Raw genomic sequence first — 27,221 nt, 5'->3', positions numbered from 1 at the left:
TCCGTTATATAACACAGACAATACTAGACAGCAGTTATAATCCGTTATATAACACAGACAATACTAGACAGCAGACAGAGTCCGTTATATAACACAGGCAAAACCAGACAGCGTCCGTTATATAACACAGACAAAACTAGACAGCAGACAGAGTCCATTATATAACACACAAAATACTAGACAGCAGACATAGTCCGTTATATAACACAGACAATACTAGACAGCAGACAAAGTCCGTTATATAACACAAGCAATACTAGACAGCAGACAGAGTCCATTATATAACACAGACAATACTAGACAGCAGACAGAGTCCGTTATATAACACAGACAATACTAGACAGCAGACAGAGTCCGTTATATAACACAGACAATACTAGACAGTAGACAGAGTCCGTTATATAACGCAGACAATACTAGACAGCAGACAGCGTCCGTTATATAACACAGGCAATACTAGACAGCAGACAGAGTCCGTTATATAACACAGACAATACTAGACAGCAGACAGAGTCCGTTATATAACACAGGCAATACTAAACAGCAGACAGAGTCCGTTATATAACACAGGCAATACTAGACAGCAGAGTTCGTTATATAACACAGGCAATACTAGACAGCAGACAGAGTCCGTTATATAACACAGGCAATACTAGACAGAGTCCGTTATATAACACAGACAATACTAGACAGCAGACAGAGTCCGTTATATAACACAGGCAATACTAGACAGCAGACAGAGTCCGTTACATAACACAGACAATACTAGACAGCAGACAGAGTCCGTTATATAATACAGACAATACTAGACAGCAGGCAGTCAATTACATAACACAGACAATACTAGACAGCAGACAGAGTCCGTTATATAATACAGGCAATACTAGACAGCAGACAGAGTCCATTATATAACACAGACAATACTAGACAGCAGACAGAGTCCGTTATATAACACAGACAATACTAGACAGCAGACAGAATCCATTATATAACACAGGCAATACTAGACAGCAGACAGAGTCCGTTATATAACACAGACAATACTAGACAGCAGACAGAGTCCGTTATATAACACAGACAATACTAGACAGCAGACAGAGTCCATTATACAACACAGACAATACTAGACAGCAGACAGAGTCCGTTATATAACACAGACAATACTAGACAGCAGACAGAGTCCGTTATATAACACAGGCAATACTAAACAGCAGACAGAATCCATTATATAACACAGACAATACTAGACAGCAGACAGAGTCCATTATATAATACAGGCAATACTAGACAGCAGACAGAGTCCATTATATAACACAGATAATACTAGATAGCAGACAGAGTCCGTTATATAACACAGGCAATACTAGACAGCAGAGTTCGTTATATAATACAGGCAATACTAGACAGCAGACAGAGTCCATTATATAACATAGACAATACTAGACAGCAGACAGTCAATTACATAACAGACAATACTAGACAGCAACTTGAATATAACACTGACAGTCAGCAGGCAAAGGGATTACATTCCCTTACCAAACACGTTTGTAAACCTACTAGGCCTATTGACAACTGGCTTTGTAGTCCAATGGAACTCCTTTTTCATATTTCACAAATGGGATTAAAAATAACAAGAATACTAAAACTGAAGTTTTATTTTGAATTGCATGCATTACACAACACATAGTAATATCTTTATGTTAACTATTATAAATAAATTTCCTGAATTATAAAATTATCTAAAATGGATAAAAAGATAGATAAAGAAAGTACAAACCAAAAATAATTCTACAGACAAATGCAGTGCAATGAAATTAAAAGATAGAAAACGTTCTGCCAGAGATGGTTTCCATGGAATCAATAAAATTCAATAAATACATGACCAAATCTTAAAATGACTACCTTTGAGGCACTTAAATGACGGAGCGTACACAGATATGCAATGTTATAAAAATATAGATCATTTATATTTCTGACCAACCACTGTAACATTTAAACTTTGGGAAAACAATCCAAATTGGTGGGACGTCACTAATTTTTGCATTGTTTTGTAGGCGTCAGAAATACAAATTATTTGTTCATGTGAATGGCCTGCTGCTTACAATACAAACTTTTTTGTGTAGTAATGGTGTTCTATTCTAAGGAATATACGAGATGAATATTTTAAACTAATGGAATGAATTATTTACAACAAGAACAAATTCTGGTCCAGGTGGTTGAAACAATGATAGTTTTGGAAATGCCAAAATGTTAAAAAAAATTCAGCTGCTCAATTTACAACCTTGAACATTAAAGTTGATGTACAAAAATCCCCCCCATGGTATGTTTAATCTTTGATCCTCCTCCTAAACGTATGTACACAGACTAAGATTTATAAAAAGAGACTTTTGGACATTAAGTCCTCCTCCATCTGTCATATTACATCAGGTCCAATGCACAGAAAAAAACTGACTATATTACTCTACACATTTTCAATGTTTTTTGTGTTGACAAGTAGAGGAGTCATGGCTTCTACCAGGCTGTGGCACATTCATTTACAAGTCCGTATCAAACCATGGCATGGTCTGGTTATTGCCAGACTGCTGGGGCAGACTGGATTCGAGATTCTCAAAGTTGAGGTCTCCTGACTGTGCGTTTGGTCCCAGGTCAGGCAAGTTTTCCATCCCCCCATACTGACTTCCTCCTTGACTGCCAATGTCAAGTCCCTGCATGGAGTCAATCGGGATTTGGTGTTCATAACCTGTAAAATAAAAACCCATAAAAGTACAGTTTAATGTCATTAAAAAGAAGTTTAGCAATATATATCTTCTTTTTAAATTACAAAAAATGCTGTAAAAACATGCTGTAAATGACAGTTGTTTCTTGGTCAGTTTTCCTTATTCGGTTTAAGGTTTGCTTATAAAAGGAATCTTAAAGAGATAATTCCTATCCACGTACTTTCACTCTTCATATTATTCCTGTAAATCTACTTTTACCTGTGGATATTATTCCTGTAAATCTACTTTTACCTGTGGATATTATTCCTGTAACCCTACTTTTACCTGTGGATATTATTCCTGTAACTTTACTTTTACCTGTGAATATTATTCCTGTAAATCTACTTTTACCTGTGGATATTATTCCTGTAACTCTACTTTTACCTGTGAATATTATTCCTGTATATCTACTTTTACCTGTGGATATTATTCCTGTAAATCTACTTTTACTTGTTTATATCCACTCCTAAAGATCTACATTTATCTCCCTTTTTTAACCTGTTCATTACACAACTATAAATTTATTTTTATCTCTGTTCATGTAATTCCTACGAATCTATTTTTATCTCTGTTCATAAACTTCCTATGAATCAATTTCATCCCCATTTGTATAATTCCTATAAATCTATTGATACCTCTGTTCATATCATTGCTGTGCATGCTTCCTTGACTGTCATGATGAGGAGGTTGGTACATCTGGTCTCGGTAGGAATCATCAGCGGGGGGCATCATGTGTCCTACATCCTCGAATCCTGGGGGCTGAACATCAGACCAGGGCATGTTCTGGTTGTCCCGGAACAGAGAACTGGTAAGTTCTACTGAAAGCCTCTTCTTGTAATCCTGTGGTTTGTCTTCGGACATGCGGAAAAGTACAGCTGCTGCATAGGTAGCTACAATGATAAAAACCATTCAGTCATTAGTTTTTTCTTTAAAACATCACTCCTTATTAAAAATAAAACATGCAGTACAGTACGATTGCCGCTCACCATTATCATTGAGATTTCTGTGATGTGATTGCTTACCAACTCCTTCATTCCGGGAGTGTAACAATTCGGTAAGTGGTGCTGTGGCCCCCTCTTGCTCAATAAGCTCAGCACCTTCCTTATCTGCTGCCAGTTCACACAGAACTCCGGCTGCCACACGCTGAATATTCTCAATGGGAGAATACAACAGCTGCAAGAAGAAACAACACTGATTTATATAAAATCTCACAACAACACTGATGTATATTATCTCACAACACTGATGCATAGAATATCTCACAACACTGATGTATATAATCTCACAACACTGATGTATATAATCTCACAACACTGATGCATAGAATATCTCACAACACTGATGCATAGAATATCTCACAACAACACTGATGTATATTTCCCTAACAATACTTGACACAGTACATAATGAACCTATAAGCTTGTGCAGAGTGTTTTATTGAACAGTCAGGGGCATTCAATGCAAACACATTTGAAAAATAACGTAGATAAGCTATTTTACACAAACACTTGCATTTTTAAAGAACAACACATAAGCATATTTTTCTTCTTCGATCTTACGTAGTCATTGATTACGTCTGAAATCTTTGGTTTTTTAATATTTCCCACTGATATACTGTAAATGTATTACATTTGGCTGTGTATTCTATTTAGCGCCTTTGGCGGAACGCAGCTTCCGCTAAATCAAGTACATTGCTAAATGCCATCCGTAAATCTAGATGTTTAAAGTAATTCAGGAATGCGCTAAATCAAATCTACGCTAACTTGTTGAAAAAACGATTTCCGCCAAATATCGTACACGCCAAATATAATATGTTTACAGTATATTGCATTCTGTGATTCCAGGACGTAAAAGAAGATGTAGTGAAAAGACTCAAATCGATGATTATTAATGGCAGCATGTAGCAGACAGCTAAGTAGAATTTTTATTGTTATTATGAGGTGTCAACTTTTCTGAAGACTTTTAATACTTTTCCCAACTTATGCAAGGTTTTAAATATAAGAAACATGTAATTTTGTCTTGGTGCACCAGCGAAAATCTGTTGTAGAATCAAAATGATCAACTACATATTATGACTAACAATCCTACAAAATCCGTACAGTGCTATCTGAGGAGCAGTGTCTACAAAGTGTTCTTTATGTGTACAAATTCAACAAAGTCCCAAAACTCCTGTAAAATTTGTTGAATCAAAATGGCAGCACAATATGATCAACTACATATTGTGACTAACAATCCTACAAAATTTGAACAAAATATGTATAGCGGTCTCTGAAGAGTTACATCCACAATGTGTTCCTATAGTGTAGCATGTAGAAAATCAACTAAGTCCCATAACTCCTGTAAATTTTATCAAATCAAAATGGCAGCACAAAATATGGTGACAATTGGAACAAAATCTGTTGAGCGGTTTCAGAGGAGTCGCATCCACAAAGTCAAGTGTGACGGACACCGGTATTTCTATGTCCCTTTCTGAATTGAGGTGGGGGACAACTAAAAACAACTTGTTTGAATTATTAATGAAAGAAAGAATACCGCATGGTATTTGATGAAGGACAGAAGCAAAGAGAGGTAACTCATTGTGACAAAATGATAACTTGCATGTGTGTTTGCATTATGCCCTTGACTGCGGAGGAGTTTATTTTCTACGACACTGATAGGCAAACAGGCTACAAGTTGTAGAACTTTTACTTCTTGTTCCCTCCACATCACATTAAATTTCAAATGAAATGACAAAACTCCTGTCGGTCAAAGCGGATAAAACTTGCAGCATGATCTAGAGTGACCCAATAAGAAGCTTCACAGCATGTTTTAACTAATATGTGGTAGAGAAATGAAAACAAAAACAGAAAACGCTCAACACTGCTCTACCAAATCCCTCCCATCTACAGACAGGTGTATAAAAATTATACATTTATATCTTTTTCTTTCACAGTAAATCAAATTCAAAACATCAACAAAAAAGGAAAAGAGTTAAAAGATATATTCAATTATACCTTTCAGTTTCATCATTAATGCTTACCTGCACGAAAAGAGGAATGCCATTGAGACCACGGATGACAGCTCTGTTGTGAGCCTCTCTGGCCAATATGTGAAGAGCTCCCACTGTTCCTTCCACGATTTCCTCCATACGGACTCCATCGACGTACCCTGACCCCTGTCCATTGGAACTGATTGAGGCTCGCTGTAAGTGAAAGCAATTCTCAGTTTACAGGTACAAGCAATTTCAAAAACTCCACTTCTATCAGTGGGAAATTGCAAACTCCCATCAGCTTGGTCAATTGTTGCAAAGGAAAGATTTTTTTCTTGACAGAAATAGAATATCACTTGGTGCACAACTTACTCTCTGTGTGTCCTGATGAGCTCTGATGAGGAGGTGGACAATCCTTGGCAGTGCCCCGTGTTCTCTCAATGGGGCATGGTTTGCTGGACAAAGGGCCAGATTTCTGATGAGACCAACCACAGCCTTGATGAGTGGCCATCTGCTTGGTGGGTGAAGTAACTTGACTAGAACAGGAAGTCCGTAGTGTAGACGCACAGCATTCTGGGCCATCTCAGATTCTGGGTGACGGCTAGTCAAATGCCTCAAAGCACACACCTGATAATGGGGTAAATTGCAAATTTGATCAGCGATATCTAATATATCCATTACTGAAAAAGGTCAACTTAGAAGTGACTAGATAAAGCATTAAGGATAGGAAAAAATGAGATCTTTAAAAATTCAGTCTCCGTCTACAACCAAGAACAGTAAACAAAGTCCTAGTTACCGCTGGTTCGGTGATGTCCTCACGGTCTCCTGCCTGCAGGATGGTTCTGACCAAGGCTTCAATGCCATTAACCTGGCACACGATGACCTTGTTACGCTGGTTATTACAGGTCAAGTTTGAAAGGATACCAGCAGCACAGGTCACGACATTGAGATCATTTGAGGAGAGAAGCTGGACAAGCATTTGTAAGATGCCTTCCATGTTTTCCTACAAGAAAACAAGAATCAAATAATGCATACAAGCACACATATATTCAACTATAACTATGGGTATAGATTCTGAAATCTTTATAACTTGTTTCGTCTTGGCCACTTACACACTTAGTAGCAGCATCTGACAAATTTCTAATCGTCCACAAACAGTTCTGTACCAATCTTTGGCTCTGGTGTCCTAAATGCATAGCCAAAGCTTGCATACCACCTGCAAACATCAAAATTTCAATTAATTTCATTCCGATTTCTACACGGCCATATCTAATAATTTTTTAAATTTTCATGATAAGAAAATATAAGACAAGCATACCGACTTTATATCACCTACTTATACTAATGTGTATGTTTAAAGCTGATTTCTAAACTTAAAAGATGTTTCATGTGACATAGATTTTTGCTATGTCTCTTTATCTTTATTTCATTAAAATTTGTGCATGATAGAAATATATCTTTTGAGGGAATTTTATTCACTGGGTATGAATAAAAAAAAAAGTGAAGTATTTGATATTGAAAATGTCTATTTTCTACAAATAATTATTTATACTACAAAAAGTTGTCCAGGGGCGCATTTTACAAAAGAACGTACGACTTAAGACAAACTTTACATACTGGAATGTTCAGGTTTATTGTAGGGTCATTCACTCCAAATACAAAATATTTTTTTAAAATGTTGAAAATTAAGCCTCAGAAAAGTTTTACTTCATTCACTTAAAAGTAATAACTGTTTCATACAATTTAAGACTTGTGACTTTGTTGTAAGTTGTTTTGTAAAACGGGCCCCAGGGCGATACCTCCTATACTGGTATTTCTCTACCATATGTCAATTATCCACAATTAATCTCTATATATATATTTATCAAGTAACCATTCTTTGAAACTGTCGAAATCAAATTGGGAAAATAAGGTACCTGCTTTGATTATTTAGACCTTAGAAAGGGATGAACAATTTACCTGCTTCCACAATGGCAGGTTTGTTGCTGGAGCAGACGGACAGAACTTTGATTACTCGGGAGGTTGTCCAGAGCAGCTTCTCGTAAGTGTACGATCTCATTATTCTCACCAGTTCACCCGGTCCTCCACTAGCCAAAACAATCAACTAAAGGACACAAAGTCAAAATCTGTTAGCATTCTCCTTTCTTCAAAACAATGCTACATTTGTATGAACATAACAATTCCATGTCAACTAGTAAAATTTAAACTACATGAGCTGCTAATTTTGCTTCACCAACATTATGAATTCAGATTAAAAGTCCATTCATTAGTTGCTAAAGTTCACCCTTGCAGCCTGCACTGACAATCTTTTCAGATACTATCAATATTTAATGACTTCAACAACATGCCTTGCTTTCTTGATTTCCATAAGCTAGAATTTGTAGACAGTCTGTAGTAATAGCCAGAAACTTGACATTGTTCCTTTGTAATAATGCCACCATTTTTTGTAGACCCCCTGCCAATCGAACAGCCATCTTGGAACCTTCTTGATGAAGCAGTAGGTTGTGAAGAGTAGTAATTGCATAAAATAACACAGATTCCACTGGAGAGCTGAAATAAAAAATAAATGAAAATGCAAAATACATGCTTATCACACATACAGGGAAATATTCGTCCCACTTTATTTTCATCCTCATTGTCTGTGGGCAAATTTAAAGACTGGGCAAAACTGTTTTCTTTCTAATCTCTCTTTTAACAACTACATCTGAAGGAATTCAAAATGTTTTCTAGTGCAGAAAAGTAAGTTAAAAGAAACAAACACAGGTTAAAATGAATTCTTTGGACTGTTGTTATAAAATAAACTCTCCTATATGGTTGTCTGTTTAAATTATCATTCCATATTACATATTCATAAAACAAGCTAATATAATTGATCACTGGTAAACATTCACTAATTTGAATCCAAAATCATGATTAGTGAATTCTAAAAATGAAATAAATACATACCTCAGCAATTTGACAAGTGCAGGGATTCCACCGGACTTGAATATGGCCAGAAGTCCCTGGCGATGGTGTGACAGGTTGTGTAGTGTTCCTGCAGCACAGCGAGTGGTTTCCAAATCAGAGGTATTGTTCATAGCCTTCACAAGGGCTGCAACCATCTGGGGGGAGTTCATAATTGCATGACGACTGGCCTCCTTCTTGGATAACTGATGCACCATCATTGCTGCTTGGCCAACCACCACCTGATCTTCATCATTCAGAAGCTTGGTCAGCTCCGGAATTGCTCTTGTGGCAAGATCAGCATCATCCTGGAAAAGCCATCATACACATAATTAATTCACCTCAACTGTACTGAAAATCTTGAATGAAACCTGTTTGACTTTCCATCAAAATATTGAATGCTTGAGTATAATCATACCTAAATTAACCATTAATAACATTCATAGAAGAAACCATTCCATTCAGAGACCACACTTTAGTACATCAAAAATCTCAAATACGTTTACTATGCCATGTAACTTCAATTCTTCAAATGAACCTCAAGGAAACAAACTTCCATTCTGCAAATACATGACTTGCCTGATAATTGATGAGATTTACTACGGCATGTTTCAACATTTGCGAGGGTTCTGTCAGCCTCCCGACTGCTGTAGGCTGGTCCGGGTGAACCTGGGTAGAGGGAATTTGTACTCCCTCATCCAAAGTCTCGGGAAACATAGCAGCCCTCACCCTCTGTGATCGAGTCTGATTCAACTGTTGGTTGACATCTACAAGAAAAGAAATAATTCTTTAAAAACAGAAGTACAGGTTAAAAAGTTGCAAAGGAATTTTTTTTTAATTCTGTCTGTATCTTTATGTAATTATCACTTCAATGCATTACTGTAATTGAGTTTTGTACATTAGTTTATAGTTTACCATCAATTTGTTCCTGCGTGTATCCCAGCTGTGGGTATTGCTGATCCCCCCATTCAAATCCCATGTGGGAGGTTTCCATGTTAGACTGGGGTTCCTCGATATCTTCGTGGTGGCCTCCCTTGCTGCTGATGGAGGGGGCTTGGGTTGTGGCCCCTGAGTGGATGCCAGAGTCCCCCATGTACTGGTTTTGTTGCCACATCATGGTCTGTTCCTGCTTGTTCTCCAGGGGCATGTTGGAAAGGTCCATGTAATTCTGTCCCCCACCTGACACTGTTAATGAAAGACAATTACAGGTAAGTATTGATCTACAATTGAATCTTGACAAACAATCTTATTTTCCATCTTTGACATTTCAGCACTCTAATTGCAGGAAGCTGTCATCTACTCCAATCCTTTTTCCTTCAATCAGCTGACTAATCTATGAAAATTGGAGCATTGGTTAAATTATCTCAGCTTATTTTCAAATTTATTACTGAACATATTAAATATATCAAGATCTGTATGTTGTTATAAAATCTAATTATTTTATTTATACCAAGCATTACCATGGTTAACACAAATTCAATTGCTTCCCTCATGGTTTGACATCACAAAAGCCTATCATTTCTATTTGCATAATGATTATGCCACAAAAAAAACCTCTGACCTATTGCATACAAGGAACATGTTTGTTACATCAGTTCGAAACATTCTTTATTCAGGTTACATAAATAAATTTGCCGTCCACATTTAATCTGGGGTGTGCAGGAAATTACCCTGGGTTGTAATTCAGGGCACCCATCAGCCTCAGGGTGTATTTTAGACAGAAATATATTATTTCTTTGTACTGTGGAAACTCAATTTCCTAATTTAATATAAAAAAAAAAAAAAAAAAAAAGTTAAAATTTCTAATGTCTTCACCATCGATTATCTTTCCAAAACATGAAAAGTCTTGTAGCATGTGTACGGTTGACATTGCCTCTCTTGTCGAATTGGACCCATTATTCGAGAAAATATGGACAGGGTTGAAAATGAGCACATATACCCACTCACCAATGTGAGTACGTAAGTCGTATCATTTCATGGCCACTTGGCAAGCAGATCTTTTTCTCTCAGAATCATTCATAACATATCATATTTGGTTTTTCTACTTTATTCGCACTTTCATCATGTATAGCATTCAAACACTTGTCTGACAATGACACACAAATATACATCAGTGTCAGATAATAGCTTCAGAATGAAAGGTGATTCAGACAAGTGGGGGAAGCAAACCCCTACAATGGACTTCAAGGGAAAAAAAGGCCATCTTCATAAAATATTTTAGGAAAGAAAACATTTGAGATTTTTTTTTTAAAAATGGATGCAAAATAGGCCACATTTTGTTAAAAGTATCAATAATTGTTAACAATTGACATAATTCATATTTTCATTTGTTAAAATTTTTCATTTGCATGATCAAAAGGGGTAGGCTCCTGCAACAATTGTGGGCTACTAAATTGCAATTTTCCTCACTTACAACAGCTACTCAAGTTAGTGAGCTTATAAACTGACATCCTACCCCAGCTAACTACAGCTCTTACTATATACTTCCAATTTCATCTCTTCCTTTTGCTTTAAAAGTTTGCGGGCATATATCACACGATATATGCCCGGAAACATTACGTCACAATCAAATTTCTACGCCATTAAGTTTCAAATTTTTCTTGTTTTTCATCTTTTTAATTGTTAAAATTAAAATTATTGTTAGATTCTAAATGAAATTGAAAGTATATAATAAAAAGGTTATAGACTTTGTTTATGTCATTTGATTATCATGTATATATAAGGTGAAGGCGGTTAACAATACAGAATGGAAGATAAACAAGAGGCCCATGGGCCACATCGCTCACCTGAGTCACCTTGGCCCATATCGGAAGACTTTCCATATATATTTGCATGTAAAACCTTAGTCCCTATTATGGCCCCAACTATCTCTGGAAGCCACGATTTTTGCAAACTTGAATCTACACTACGTCAGAAAGCTTTCATGTAAATGTCAACTTCTTTGGCCCAACTGTTCTTGAGAAGAAGATTTTCCCTATATTTGTATGTAAAACTTTGACCCCCCCCCCCCCCCCCCCCCCTTGTGGCCCCAGAAAGTTTTCTTGTAAATATCAGCTTTTCTGACTCAGTGGTTATTGAGAAGAAGATTTTAACTATATATTTGTATGTAAAGCTTTGATCCCCCTTGTGGCCCCATCCAACCCCCGGGGGCCATGATTTGAACAAACTTGAATCTGCACTATGTCAGAAAGTTTTCATGTAAAAATTAGCTTTTCTGGCTCAGTGGTTCTTGAGAAGATTTTTCCTATATATTTGTGTGTAAAACTTTGATCCCCTATTGTGGCCCCATCCAAGCCCCGGGGCCCATGATTTGAACAAACTTGAATCTCCATTTTGTCAGGAAGCTTTCATGTAAATCTCAGCTTTTCTGGCTTAGTGGTTCTTGAGAAGAAGATTTTTAAATGACCCCACCCTATTTTTGCATTTTTGTGATATCTCCCCTTTGAAAGGGACATGGCCCTTCATTTGAACAAACTTGAAAGCCCTTCACCCAAGGATGCTTTTGGCCAGGTGTGGTTGAAATTGGCCCAGTGGTTCTGGAGAAGAAGTCGAAAATGTGAAAAGTTTACAGACGGACAGACAGACGGACAAAATGTGATCAGAAAAGCTCACTTGAACCTTCGGTTCAGGTGAGCTAAAAATGGAACCCAAAAGAGACAAGGAATCAAATTTTCAGGAAAGAGGTATTGATGATGGAAATAAGAGGAAAATCTATTTCACATTCAGCTTATATACAAAAATGTAAAAATCATAAAGAAAAAGAATTGGGTGTTATAATAAAAGACCTGGAAGAGAATGAAGAATCGGCAGAAAAGTCTGATATTAGTTTGGAAGATGCAAAGAAGCAATTAGAAGTAATAAGGACAGATAAACTAAAAGGTGCAATGATTAGATCAAAAGCAAAATGGCTAGAGGAGGGAGAAAAACCTACAGAGTATTTCTGCAATCTAGAGAAAAGAAACTTTACGAACAAAATAATTCAACGAGTAGAAAAAGAAAATGGTAAAGTAATTACAAATCAGCACGAGATATTGGAGGAGATATGTAAATATTATGAAAATTTATATGAAAATAAAACAACTGTGGGAAATTTACGTGAATGGGAAAATGACGAATTATTTAGAAATGTTCCTATATTGTCATTAAATGAAAATTTAATCCTAGAGGGGGAGATAACTTATCAGGAAACAACAAACACTATTAAAAAAAATGAAAAATAATACAAGTCCAGGAAGTGATGGCTTCACTACTGAGTTTTTCAAATTTTTTTGGAAAGACCTTGGAATCTTCGTTACAAGGGCATTAAATTCTGGTTATAATAAGGGAGAACTGTCAATTACACAAAAGCAAGGGATCATTACATGTTTACCAAAACCGGACAAACCGAAACAATTTTTAAAAAATTGGCGCCCTATTACCTTACTCAATACAGTTTATAAGATAGGGTCTGGATGTATTGCAGGTAGAATCAAATCTGTTCTCCCAAAATTAATCAGTGGAGACCAAACTGGATTCATATCAGGAAGAAATATTTCAGAAAACACAAGATTAATTTATGACATAATGAATTACACTCAAGTTAGAAATATCCCTGGCATGATCCTCCTCATAGATTTTGAAAAAGCATTTGATACAGTCTCTTGGGATTATTTAATAAGAGTGTTAAAATTTTTCAATTTTGGTGAATCTATTATTAAGTGGATCACAGTATTTTACAATAACATATCAACAACAATAAACCAAGGTGGAAATTTATCAAGGTGGTTTCAAAATAGGCGTGGTTGTAGACAGGGGGATCCAATCTCACCTTACTTGTTTTTATTATGTGTAGAAATACTTGCAATAAAACTAAAAGGTAATGAAAAGGTAAAAGGTATTAAGATAGGTAATATAATTCACTTAATTTCACAATTTGCAGATGATACTTCTATATTCTTAGATGGTAGTAAGGAATCTTTAGACGCTACATTAGATGACCTTAAAGATTTTAAAGAGATGTCTGGTCTAACTGTCAATTATAGTAAAAGTCAGGTGGTATGGATTGGTAGTAAGAGATATTCAGTAAAAAGATTAGTGGAAGATAAAGAATTGATATGGGGCAATAATAAATTCCAAGTTCTTGGAATAGATTTTGATGTTGATTTAGGTGAAACAGTAAAAATAAATTTTGATAAAAAAATTATTGCTATTCAAAATCTTTTGAAACATTGGGAAAGAAGGAATCTTACTCCTATAGGGCGTATTACAGTGATTAAATCATTAGCAATTTCAAAACTGGTACACTTATTTATTTCATTACCAAATCCATCTAAAGACATCATAGACAAGTTAAATAAAATATTCTTCAAGTTTTTATGGAAAAGTCCTGTCGCAAAAGTTAAAAAATCAGTCGTCACACAAGAATATGACAAAGGAGGATTAAATATGGTAAATATTGAAAACTTTATTGCAAGTCTAAAATTGTCATGGATTAAAAAACTTCTCTTTGATACAGCCAAGTGGCAATCTATTATAGGAGCAGAAGTTGATATAAGTAATGTTATTAAATTTGGACCGTTGTATGCTTTACAAAAACTTGAAAAATCAAAGAATATGTTTTGGAGGGATGTAATTAAATCTTGGAAATGGTTAATATGTCTTTTTGAGAGAAAAAAATCTTCTGAACGTATGGTTAATAGTGTTTTATGGTACAATGAAAACATAAAGGTAAATAGAAAAACTTTATATCTGAAAGAATGGTGTGAAAATAATGTATATACAGTTAACTCAATGTTAGATGAGAATGGAGATATCATGAATTATAATCAATTCATGGAAATGTATAAAGTAAAATCTCCTTTTTTGGAATTTTTTGGTTTAAGACAAGCATTGAAGAAAGCAATGAGAGTTAATGGAATAAACCAGTTTATAAAAGTTCAAGAACCTACTATTCCCATACATATAGCCCCTTTCATATATTTTAAAAGAAACAAGAAAAAACTGTACCAAATTTTTAATCAGTGAAGAAAAACCTACAGGTCAAAAGAAGTGGGATATACAATTTGATATCTCTCAAGAAGAGTGGAATACAATTAATAAAAATGTTTTTACTATTACAAAGGATACAAAATTACAGTGGCTACAATATCGTATAAATCAAAAAATTTTAGTCACAAATTTATTTTTGTTCAAAATAAAGAAAATAGACAACAATTTATGTTCGTTTTGTGTAAGAGAAAGGGAATCAATAGAGCATGTTTTGTATGACTGTGAAAATGTTGTTTTATTTTGCAAGCATGTGCAGTCATGGTTTAGGGATTTTTTTTTCAGTAAATATTGTTGTTGATAAAAAAACCCTTTTTGCTGGGTAGCTCAGAAAATGAAATGATCAATTTGATTAATTATTATTTAAAGTACTTTGTGTATGGTTGCAAATGTAGAGGCAATCTGCCTTTGTTAAATAACTTTATTACCACTTGGACAAATGTGTATAAAGTAGAAAGGCAGTTAGCATGTAAAAATGATTATGTAGATGTTTTTGAGAAGAAATGGAATACATTTCATAAATTAAAAGATTTATAGATTTTAGATCATCCAGAATATATAATATGTAATTGTATATATTAATTAGCCTATGTATATCATCGGAAGTTATTATCAATGTCATAACAGTACATTTGTTATACATTTAAAACCTTTAGTTTGTGACAACCTATTAGATTAATATTATTTTGTATAGTGTACATATGATAAGCCAGAGTAATTTCATTCCTTTCTAATTCTCTTCCTTTTTTCCTATCTTTGAATGAATGCCTATTAGAGTGGATGTGTGAGTAAATGGTAGATAAAATACCCTGTACCCCCTAGTCAGGTGGGTTTGTAAGGGCATGATGTTAAAACCCTGACTGTCATAATGTGAATAAATGTTGTATGAACCTATATATATAAAAAAAAAAAAAAAAAAAAAAAAAAAAAAATTCAGGAAATTACGATACTAAAGATATGGCCGAATTTCTTGGACATGTGACATATTTGAAAAGTAATTTCTGATTCAATAAACAAATGTTTTTGCAACACTTTGAGCAGTATTTTCATTTTCTGGAATATTGATTGTAAAAAAAATTTCTTACTTCAAATCATAACAAATCTTATGTACCGATTCGAATGAGATTAAAGATGTTATACTAGCATTTCCAAGGGATATTTGGGTTCAGTTGATTAAATAAAAGTCATTCAACGGTATTGAAAGACTTACTGTCACTTAAGCATCAACAGATTAATATATTTGGGTATATTTTGCTTAGAAAATTTAGTTGGAACAAGCTTCTGGCATTTGGATGTAAGAGAATGAGGTATATAAAAAGCATAGGGACGTTAACCGAGGCTCTTACTTGTAGGAGTAATTTGCAACCCCAATGGGTGAAGTATAGGTGATAAAGAATATATGTAGTTGTGGGGTGCTATAGAGTTTGGTGGTTCAATGGATGGAATTAATGTCCATACAAAATATGTCCAGCGGTAAGGCATACTTAACTTTGCTTCTTGTAGAGAAGTGCTACTGCTGTCAAACAGATTGTGTCTGAACCATGTAGTGTTTAGTTGGTGTGGGGAGGGGTATACTTTGAACCATGTAGTGTTTTGTTGGTGTGGGGAGGGGTATACTTAGAACCATGTAGTGTTTAGTTAGTGTGGGGAGGGGTATACTTAGAACCATGTAGTGTTTAGTTGGTGTGGGGAGGGGTATACTTACTAGACCTGGGCCCCCCATCACTCTGGTTCATCTGATATGTACTCATGGTTTTCTCTGGTTCTCTCTAACTCTGAAAATATAACAACACATCATTAAATTTCTAGATTATCTGACTATGTTGATAATAGAGTTAACACTCTAAAAAGGGGGGATGGGTGGTTGCGATGAACAAAACTGATTTCATTATGCCCATTAATTTAGCCAAGCTGTAAATTTTCACGCTCTGGTGTCATATTCAAATATGAACATATTTTTTCCAGAGATGGCCAAATAAAAATTACTACATACACACGAAAATTTAAATCTTTTTATCTACATACATTAAACAGCAAATTACAATGCAACAAAATAGTACAAGATGAAAGTTTTCTCAATTTTACTGTAAATAGATTTTTTTTTTTACCCACCTTTACATTTTCTTAATTCTACCATCAATAGATTAGAATGATCTTAATTCTACCCCTTCTACCGCCAATAGATTTCCTTAATTCTACCGCCAATAGATTTCCTTAATTCTACCGCCAATACATTTCCTTAATTCTACTGCCAATTGATTTTCTTAATTCTACTGCCAATAGATTTCCTTAATTCTAACACCAATAGATTTTCTCAATTCTTTATCCATGCACACGTGAAGCAACTAGAAATCTACGGAGTCAGAAAGAACCCAGCAATCAATCTGAAAATCAAAACAAAGGAAAAGGTCTTCCTCTGCCTAATATAAGTAATAAAATTTATCAAAACAAACAGTGTTTACTATAGGGATACCTGTCCACTTCTCTATAACAGAAAACAGTGGTGATCCTAGTTTTCAGGAGTCAAATATAAAATATTTACGACAGGACCCAAATTTTACAAATTAAGAGTTGAGATCAAAAGTAATTCTGCTTAGTTTAATTGGGGAATTTTTTACTTTCTCTTTTCTTTTTTTTTTTTTTTGGAATCTTGTGAGAAATCTTGAGAACTTCATGCCCTCACAAGCTACCTGTAGTTTAAGATCCAAATAGTTTGAATGATTCATCTTTAATAGAAACCAAATACAAGAAGTTTTAATTCACCTCCTGAATCACCATATTGTTAGTAGATTACTCAGCAGAAACATACACCTGCACAGAACTCAACGAAATAGAAATATTACATGTAATTGGTAACCACATCACAAACATCACTTTCTAAACATTCAACCATGCTTGAAAAACTTTTCAGCAGTTGCTTCTGATGTGCTGAACCCCTCACTAGCTGCAAGGCATAATTTCACTGTTATGTTTACTATGCAATCTTCCCTTCCCCCGTGGGGTACCCCACACGACTGGCTTTTATCTGGAGTGCCAGCCAAGAGGTCACCTGGAACGATAACCCCCCTGCCAATGGAGGCTAAGATTCTTGTCTGTATACCATTTACAATTTTAACAAAAGGTGGCCTGTGTATTACTACTCAAATACCTTACAATTATGATTTAAAGCATTCTGATGTACACAGAAGTGTGTAGACTAGATCCATGGGTTGCATCTCTAATTCTAATGTTCTAACGCAAGTGACACATCTTTTTAAATGGCCACAACAGGTGCATTATCTCCTAGTGTATCAATCTGAGAGCACGAAATACAAACGTATTATGATTTAGTTTATAATTTAACCCTGCAGTTGTTCTATTTTTATATTAGGTATATCATGCAAGTTGTTCATTAAAATTGCTAGAGGGTCACTTAGGCCCATCATCTACACTGTAGACAAGATCCTAATTTTCTGTGAATTTATTCATCTATATTTTTTTGAAATGTATTCCTAGATGTACTCTACAGGTGTCAAAACAGATTATCATCTTAAAACCATTTGTTTTCACCAATTTAAAGTACACAATTTTGCCTCTAGACATCATTAATTATGTGTCAAGTTTTCCCTGGCTAATTGTAATTGAATGACTCTCAACATGCTAAACATTTCCTCTTGTCAGCAACTGAAGACAACATATTTCAGGTTTGTCATGAAGAGTCAACCTTCGCATTAAAAACAACAGAATCGGTCTCCTGAAAGAAGGAAATTCATAATCGGCAACTGAAGGAACCCACTCAATTGTGTCCTCATTAACCTCAACTTATTCTATATTCCAAACTTCAATTATCATTATATTTGTTTGGCATATATATATATATATATATATATATATATATATATATATATATATATTTTAAAACGTCTGAAGATTTTAAATGAAAGAGCTTACGTTTTACAACGCGTTGTGAGATTTTTTTTTTTAATTTACATCTAATCTTACACTGCCCCTCATCTGTTTAAATTGTGATTACTATGAACTACTGCACTTTGTTCCTTAAATCTTTCATTCTTTACAAATATTTCTGTTTCTATTCCTGATTTGACCTATTGATGAGGTCCTTTGGAAATACCTGTCTGCAATAATACCTTTGGGAAGACCAATATATGCAATACTGCATGTATGACTGTTCACGTAATAAAGTGTAGAGTACATGTTACAATGATGAACTGTACATAATCTCTGCAAAAAAAGACACAAAATAAACAATACCCCCCCCCCCCATGAAAAACGATAACAAAGCAAACCCATATAGAGGATACACAATTCTGTGTCAAAATAGTTATTTTCCGGTAAGAAAAAAAAAAAAGGTTTACATCTAAGGAAACTTTGCCAGTATAAACCTCGGCTCCAATTATTGAACATCACATTTCAGTGACTTCAGCGTTATGCCTGTCTGTATTAGATAGAAACACGGCTATTCTGCAAACAAAAACCAGAGTATCATACCTTTGATCTCACATGGTGTACAAGTAACTTAATTAATGAAGGTAGGAATTCCCATTGAAGATATCACAATGTATGAATGTATCACAGCACCAAACAGACAGCTTACATCCAAACTACTGAAGGTTGTCAAAACTCTTCAATGTTTTGAAAGTGACTTTAGTCAATGAAACAGTCACAATTAAAGTGTCACAGCGTTCTCTCTCCCACATTTAAAATCCAGGGATAATGTGACTAATATTTACACTCCTCACTGACAGGCAATTTTAATCATTTCAGTCTTGAACACCCCTCACAGGTGATGTGGACTCAACCACAACCCTACATTCTTCTGCCAATCATTGACACGACTAAGGGGAGATGGATAGATGCCTTATTTAAATAGTCAACTATGACATGTGTCAAGTGTGACCCCCTAAACCATGTCCGCCAGTAACCTTAAATGAGGTTCTAGATGGGTAGTTTCAAACCCCACTCCTGCCAAGATGAGAAACTGATAAATGCAATATACTATCAATAACTGCCATATGGCTTGGGGAGATCTTTGCATCTCCACAGAAATATCACTCTGGCTGTCTGCATATTTCCTCTATTTAATCTAGATGTGCCACTTTAGAAAACCTGTATGCCACATCATCACTGTTACTTACGGTAAATACTTCATTATACTGTCTAAAATTCTGATGTAAATGTGCAGTCATTATGCCAGTTTGTACTATTAAACTGTTTATTGCAAATTATTCTATTTTAAACACAAAAAAAATAAATAAATAAATGTGATAATAATAGCTGTTCAGACAAATTTTTTTTTTGGAAGTAGCCCTCAGACAGAGGCTAAATTTCCCTCCCACCCTCATAAAAAGATGTTTTTCTCCAAATAATGATTAAAATTTTGTAGCAGTAACAAAAGTGCTACTATTTAGGCAAAATTGAAATAAAAATTACCGTTCATCGTTGTTTTTTTTTTTTTTAATTTCATCCGCGGACTGTTCCTTGTTTAAAGCTGTATGACCCAATGTTCACGTATTATTTTTGTACATAATTACTTTAAAGCAGATTAATTACTTTATAATATAAAGTTATTAACTTTCCCTTAATTACACGCTTGAAAACATCTGCATGTAAAAGTTAACATTGCGAATATTATTTAGAAAGTAGATATAGTGGGTACATATATAAATCATCCCATAATAGACGTCTATAAATAGACACACGCGCGTCAGGGGAATCCCAACATGATGTATTAACTCATACGCAACTGTCTATTTTTAAGGCTGAAATAGCGTAAAACAACGAATTACTAAGAGGTATTTGATATTTTTATTTCTATTAAACTTATGGTACGGTACTGTTATAACAAAATACACAGCTTTACACAGATAAGGCCACCGGTGATCTGAAAGTTTGAACTGGTCACTTGAAATGGCAGAGTGACGTGGCTATTTGTAAACATCGATTTAAAATCAAATAATTTGGGTTAAAACAGGTGAAATAATTTACAGGGTTTGAAACTAACTTTTTATGTCACCAGTCCAGCCGGACTGATCGGGTATAATTTCAACCAGTCCGCAGAAAAATTTACCAGTCCACCAGAGTTTTCCAGAAATAATGAACATATTTTGTTAATATCATTAAAATTATATAATGGAATTGAACTCAATATGCCTAAGATACTGTTTTAACACTTATGTGAGATTTTTATATTTATTAATCGGGTTCGTGTGATATCTACAGAGGAATGCCAAATGCATGTTGAAAATTTGATAAGGTTTTCCAAAATGACATCTTAGAAAATTGACCAGTCCCATCGGACTGACTAAAACAAATGTCAATCAGTCCGCCAGACTTTAAACCAGTCACAGACTGACGGGCATATGTTAATTTCGAGCCCTGATTTATGATATGTCGTACAGCCTCATAACTACATACGTGCGATGATTCAATAGCGATTTATAGGGGATGGAAAAAAATATTGTAATTCGGACCATACAGTTTTCATGACAAAAATAAAAAGTCGGTCTGGTTCCCGTGCCTGACACTCATTGGGAGTGATCAAGGAGTGGTGGAGACGGGAACCAGACAAATAGGGGCATTTATAAAAGGAGACATGCCATTGGCTGATTCCACAGCATCATCCAATCAGAGATTTTGAAATGTATGATAATTAGCTGGAAAATGAAACAGTCCCATGAAGATGTCAGCTCCCAAGGCATGAGGCATTTGAATCATGATTCAAGATCGTTATTGCACTGTTGACCATAATGTAAAAACTTCAATTCAAATCATAGATCTAAAAAGTGTATCTCACTTTCTCTGTCAATGATGTCATTAACGAGATGGGCGATTATCTGGCTGTTATGAAATGTTATGGTGAGGGTGACATTGAAGTCACCTAATCTCAGCTGAGATTCAGCTGGGCTGGATATATGGACTGATGGGCATCCAGCCAAGTCTAATCTCAATCGACATTACATTACAGGTTTGCAAGACTTTGGGTACGCATTATCACGGAAACAGGGGTTGAAATAAACTTTTTCTACCACAGGCTAATTTTAGGGGGAAAAAATGAAAAAAAATTAACAAAATTTGTAAATGATACAGCACCTTTATGATTCAATACAAATCGCGATACAACACTAGTCTTATTTATAAATAAAAAATGAATACCTATCAAAACTAAATGGGATGCTTACTCCTCCAAGGCACCTGGTCCCACCCCTGGTATATCCAGGGGTCCGAGTTTGCCCTAATTTTGTATTCCTTATAAGTTACAAGTATAGATGAGGATTTAAGAGGAAGTGATGAAATTAACTTGTAATGTATAATGCTTCATACAAAGCAAATTACGATGTCACAGTATATTATTACAGGACATTTTTTAACTTCAAAAATTGGAAAAAATCCATAGTATTTGACACGAGAATGGTACTGCTTCCTCATATCCTATGATCATATTTAACAAAGCGGTTAGTTTTTGCTTGTTCGCTGCTTGTAGCTTTACCTGGCATCACACCATCTATGTACTTTAAATCATAGACATCACACCAGTAATTATTTTCACTATACAGTGTATATTAATAAAAGTGTGTGTGTGTGTGTGTGTGTGTGTGGGGGGGGGGGGGGGGGGGGGGGGGGGTTTCCATTAAAAATAAGTTTGTTGAATTGACATGAAGTATTTTGTCTGAAATGTTTTCTGTTACCTGTCTCTTCTATTGACATTCATTGGAAAAACAACATTTTCCTAATTTGATAATTTTCACCCACAAACATAGACACCCATGTAAACCTTAAGAAGTTGTCTCGGCTACCAACACAAAATAGTTCCTTATTGAGAATGATTCATTCATCAGGAGGTACACGTCTTATTCTATGTCACAGGAGTCATCATTTCAACAGAAAATTTAGTGACTGTTTTTATTTTGGGATTTAGATACCTAGGTGGTAAGCAATTCAGCTTTTAACATTCAAGTTACTTGAGTGAAGCAAACAGCAGTGTCATCTAGGTGCATATTATTTCCCCAGAACTGGCTGAGGTTTCCAATCGGTTTTATTTTGTGATAAATTAATTTAACTTAATGAATCCAAGAATAACCTGAACCCTGAAGTAATTGTATTTCTGCTCAAATGCAAACATCAATTTCTAATGCACTTTATTCAATAAAATAATAAGAAATATTTATTTACAGACAACATGTACAAAACAATAGGCAACATTAGCTCTCAAGAGCTTTTTTAATTGACTATAATATAAGCTCTAGGTGCAGTACTGCAAATCAAGACCCATGACTTGTGAGCTTACAGTCGTGGTAGTAAGGGTTCTCTGTGACAACACTTGCCGTGACATGAGCCTCCCTTTTCAAGATCACATCCGAAAGACCCATGACTCTCACTTCTAAATGCAGGGCATTTGGTGAAGGAGCAATCACCATCGATGCACGTGTCTCTGGTTTGAGTGTGGCTCGAACGCACGACTTCCTGATCATGACACGAATGCTCTATCACTGAACTACCGCCATCCTAAAACTCGCTCTTGGACTTTCATTGATTAGAATCAACAATAAAAATATCAAACCAATCATAACGTGTGTATCAAACAAATTGGGATATTGTAAAATGTAAACAAAACAAAACTCCAGAAAATACAAACCGAATGTGTTTATACCGGTTAACAGTGACAGCACTACGAATTTCCATGCATTGACCCAATATTCTATTCTACGAAGAAGTCAGTCCAAATTTCCGAATCTTAGCCGAGACTACAGCACAGTGCCATAAATGAGTCAATGTTTATGTGTTATGCTATATATTTCATTGGAAAAAATAACCTTCCCCCCCCCCCCCCAAATCATTCAGAACTCATTTTTGCTCAAATTAAAGCATTAAGTTTGTTCCTGAACATTTAGACATGAATTCTATTCATAATATTTTAAACCCCCACCTACAGTTGCAGAAATAGGCCTACTCTAGCTAGATATCATGACTATTTCAACAAACAAAATCATTTGAAGCTACGAGTTTTCGAGTCCTATGGGGCTTTAATGAATATTTGAAGGTACGTTTGGACAGAAATATATTAGGAATTTTTTTTGATAATAAATTTTAGGGCTGTGCGGTGCACCGAAAATTTCGATGCACCGCGATTCATACCATTCGATTCGATGCACCGATTACAAATTCCGGATTTCGGTTCGGAATTTACATACACCAAAACAACAAATATGGCGTCCGAGTGATGTGCAGAACATGTGGGTTTTTTTTATGCAAAAAGGATTTAAATCACTACTGTGTTGAGAGTTAGCATTTTCACCACTCAGATACCAACAGAATATGGTCCGTAAGATCATTGCAGTTTATCTTTACATGACATATAACATTTCTGTCAGTGGTGGAGTGAAATCAACATCGTAAGTAATGACACAGATTTGACATTTAATATGAGAGAAGTAAATAAAAAAGGAGAGATTTTCAAAGACTCTCAATTGATAGAATTGTTGCATCTTTACATATGAAAACAATATCATATGCATTTTAGATTCACTATAGATTTGTCTAATAATCCAAAACTTATGCAGCACATTAATGTAACAAATTTTAAAAGACTGTCAGTGTTTTCTTTTTTCTCTCAAAGTTATAAAATGCCATTATAAATAGATATGATGTTTACAAATGACGACATATAGTTATGTAACTTGAATAAAATAAAATCAAATATGCTATTCATTAAAATTGTTAATTTTTGTGCTATTATTAGATAAATTGGACCTAACATGAACCGAATCGAAAATAATCGAATCGTGCTGTTCTGAATCGAAACCGATCCGAATCGAGCTAACCCTGAATCGTCCCAGCCCTAATAAATTTATGAGACAGCAACACAAGAATACAATCATATCAGACCTCAACCGTGTGCAGCTTTTTGTGTGGTGTAAATCGAAGGTTTTATAAGGGGTGGATCTGTAGCTCTCTGATCTGTTCCAATATTATAACAGAGCTACAGTTTTGCAGCTAGACCTACCCATGCTTTAGCACTCCATTTCCTAATTAAATCCTTTCTATGAGTGGAATAAAAACTTGCAGGGGTCTAGAATTGCACTTTCCCGGGGCAAGTGCAATGTCGTCTCGGGAAACAGACCTAGAGTGATAAGCTTAGCCGCATGGAAAAGTAATAAACTGGGGAATAGTTATTCAGATCAATTAAATTTAATCCTGACCACGTTAGATTACCATCACAAATATAAGACTGTCACGCCTTGTTAGTTTATCTAAGCAAGCACGCATTTCATTACCAGTAGTACCATTGCTTATCTAATATCAAAACCAATCCAGATAACCTACAGAATTCCGGAATGACTTCTGGCACACAACGGGGTATGAATGCGATTACTTTGTTTCTAGTTGTTATCAAATGACTTGATATTTTAGCAGAATAATAAAATTTACGAACGATTATGATCTCTTGTGATTTTTATGAAAGTATCAAACAGCTATCTTAATAAATGCTAACTTAAAGTTGTCTTGTTTTCTCCTGAAGTTTAATTTTCATTATTAATTTCTTGTTTGATGAAAATGTGGGAATTTTTTTTTTTCCAATTTGGTTTTGCTAATAAAAGGTGCTAGTGCTGGAAATGAGAAAGAGGCAAAGGGGAGTAATGAAGACAAGAATGAAACTAAAAGTAAACAAGAAAATGAAAACATCTATGACAAAAATATTTCAATGTTTGGGCAAGTGAATTTTGAACTTGGGCAAGTGGATTTCTAGGTAGTACTTGCCCGTGGGCAAGTGACTGTAAAAAAAATTTCTAGACCCCTGACTTGGAGTGTGATATCCTTACAGTCATATGTCATGAATGGCTGTTCAGGAAAAGATCAAAAAGTTCAAACTGCATATATTTGTGTTGTTAAAAGGATGGGAACATTTCTTGCGAAATCTTCTCACTAAAACATGATTATCCCTCTTTAGCGACAATAAATATCCTGTGCAACTGATCTATTCATGTGAAAAAAGAAAAAAAAGTGCTATGTCTGATACTACTGTAAAATTAATATATAAACCAAAACAAAATTACAATTTGCATTGGATTTCAGCCTCCTTCTCTCTTACACAACATTCAACTGAAATTTCTTGATTGTGTTATCAATTATATATATATAAAAGAGGTAATTTGCACCATGTTAACTGTGTGTCGTCGTTACTCAGCATTGCACAGGATTTGTCAACATTTTCAATCAAAACACCTGTTTATGGCAATGTTGAATTTCTCGCTAAAGAGTGATAATCACGTTTTAACAAGAAAACCTCGCTATAGGGGTGTTCTCAACATGGTTAATGGTACATACATACGAATCGACCCTATATCTAATTCAAAAGTGATTATTTTCAAAGAATTATAGTACAATATAGGAGATGACTCATTTATGACACTATACTACATTGTTCCAGTACTGAGTACTTCCTGAGACTAGGACAGTAGGTGTCTACTGCCTTTTCTACGATGTGTGTACGTTTTCATATGACAATGAGCCCCAAAAGATAACACAAACTACGCCAATATGGCTCGTCTTGCCGACAATTAGTATATATATGTAACATGTTAAATAATTAAATGATATGTTGCCTTAGGCCAGGAAATTATCTCATGAGCTGGAGCATCATAAACTTATAAACAGTCTAGAAAAGTTATCCTTCTACATACCTAACATACAAAAGAGAAAACTATCTAAACATTAGATTCTAATACAAATTCATATCAAACTTCTTTGTTGTATTTCGAAGTAGTTGGGTCATAACTTGTAACACAAGAACAATGCAGATGTCGGCCATTCTTGCTGAACGTACTTTAAGTGGAAAATGCTGCTTAATTACTAAAACTAGGTGCATTCAAAATAGTTTCTTACCGAAATGAGAATGCCCCCTCGAACCATAGGTGGCTTTCGAAACAAAAATCTTGATAACTGTCTCACTTCTATTGTTATTTTGTGCTCTCACTCTGCTCGATATATTCAAATGTTCCAAGATGGCGAAAGTTGTAAAGTGACGCATGCGTAGAAAAAACAGGCACCTGTTGTGACCGCTTCACTCTGTAAACAATTATCTCAAGATGGAAAACGTAGTGCGTAAAAAAAAAAAAAAATCAATAATGTGATAAAAGTTTTCTGAAGCTATAGGCCTATATATAAATATGTATATAATTGATGTATAACGTTAATTATCATTTGATTACTTTCAAAGACAAATAAATTCTTGTTACGTTTGTTTTTCAAAGCTTTTTTTTTCCCTAAATGAAAATATAAAGCATGTATTAGATCTAAATATAGGCCTATTTATGTTTGACTATAAAATGAATTTTGAATATGTGCATTTACAATCCATTGTTTTTATGTAATATAAGAAGTATACATGTGCATATTTTATATGGGCCGGACATTTATGTAAACACAAGGGAAAGGGCGTGGGTTATTTGCAAGGCGGTCGACGCACTTCGTGACCCACTGCAATAGACTTCGACAATCGTCAAACCCAAATCCACGCCCACTCTTCATCATGA

At 35.0% G+C, this 27,221-nt stretch overlaps 1 protein-coding gene across 4 annotated transcripts; it reads right to left on the bottom strand.

Annotated features, from left to right (window-relative positions):
- Positions 1-1,637: 1,637 nt before the first annotated feature.
- LOC125682496 (catenin beta-like) lies at positions 1,638-26,757 on the bottom strand. Of its 4 annotated transcripts, none has more exons than XM_048923119.2 (14): positions 26,572-26,757; positions 16,397-16,466; positions 9,583-9,852; positions 9,247-9,434; positions 8,671-8,975; positions 8,073-8,274; positions 7,684-7,828; positions 6,837-6,940; positions 6,521-6,727; positions 6,097-6,351; positions 5,776-5,937; positions 3,743-3,929; positions 3,392-3,646; positions 1,638-2,740 (listed from the first exon to the last, which is right to left on the bottom strand). In XM_048923119.2, the coding sequence occupies exons 2-14, from the start codon at positions 16,440-16,442 to the stop codon at positions 2,535-2,537; spliced, it is 2,532 nt and encodes an 843-aa protein (XP_048779076.1). In that variant the 5' UTR covers positions 16,443-16,466; positions 26,572-26,757; the 3' UTR covers positions 1,638-2,534. The 4 variants fall into 4 exon arrangements, with proteins under 4 accessions (XP_048779076.1, XP_048779078.1, XP_048779077.1 ...); XM_048923121.2 differs by having other exon boundaries at positions 3,779-3,929; positions 26,572-26,743; XM_048923120.2 differs by lacking the exon at positions 26,572-26,757 and adding an exon at positions 19,180-19,649.
- Between the last annotated feature and the right edge of the window lie 464 nt (positions 26,758-27,221).

Source organism: Ostrea edulis, chromosome 2 (genome assembly GCF_947568905.1).
Source record: "Ostrea edulis chromosome 2, xbOstEdul1.1, whole genome shotgun sequence".
NCBI classification, from domain to species: domain Eukaryota; kingdom Metazoa; phylum Mollusca; class Bivalvia; order Ostreida; family Ostreidae; genus Ostrea; species Ostrea edulis.
This window is presented reverse-complemented; position numbering and strand designations above follow the sequence as displayed.

Bases quoted from the DNA above. Each gene is read 5' to 3' on its own strand.
- LOC125682496 (XM_048923119.2), bottom strand. From the start codon at position 16,442: ATGAGTACATATCAGATGAACCAGAGTGATGGGGGGCCCAGGTCTA. The intron at 6,728-6,836 runs GTAAGTGGCCAA...GTTTTCTTGTAG, and splicing joins CAGATGCTGCTACTAAGTGT to GAAAACATGGAAGGCATCTT. The intron at 6,352-6,520 runs GTAACTAGGACT...CCCCATTATCAG, and splicing joins AGGACATCACCGAACCAGCG to GTGTGTGCTTTGAGGCATTT.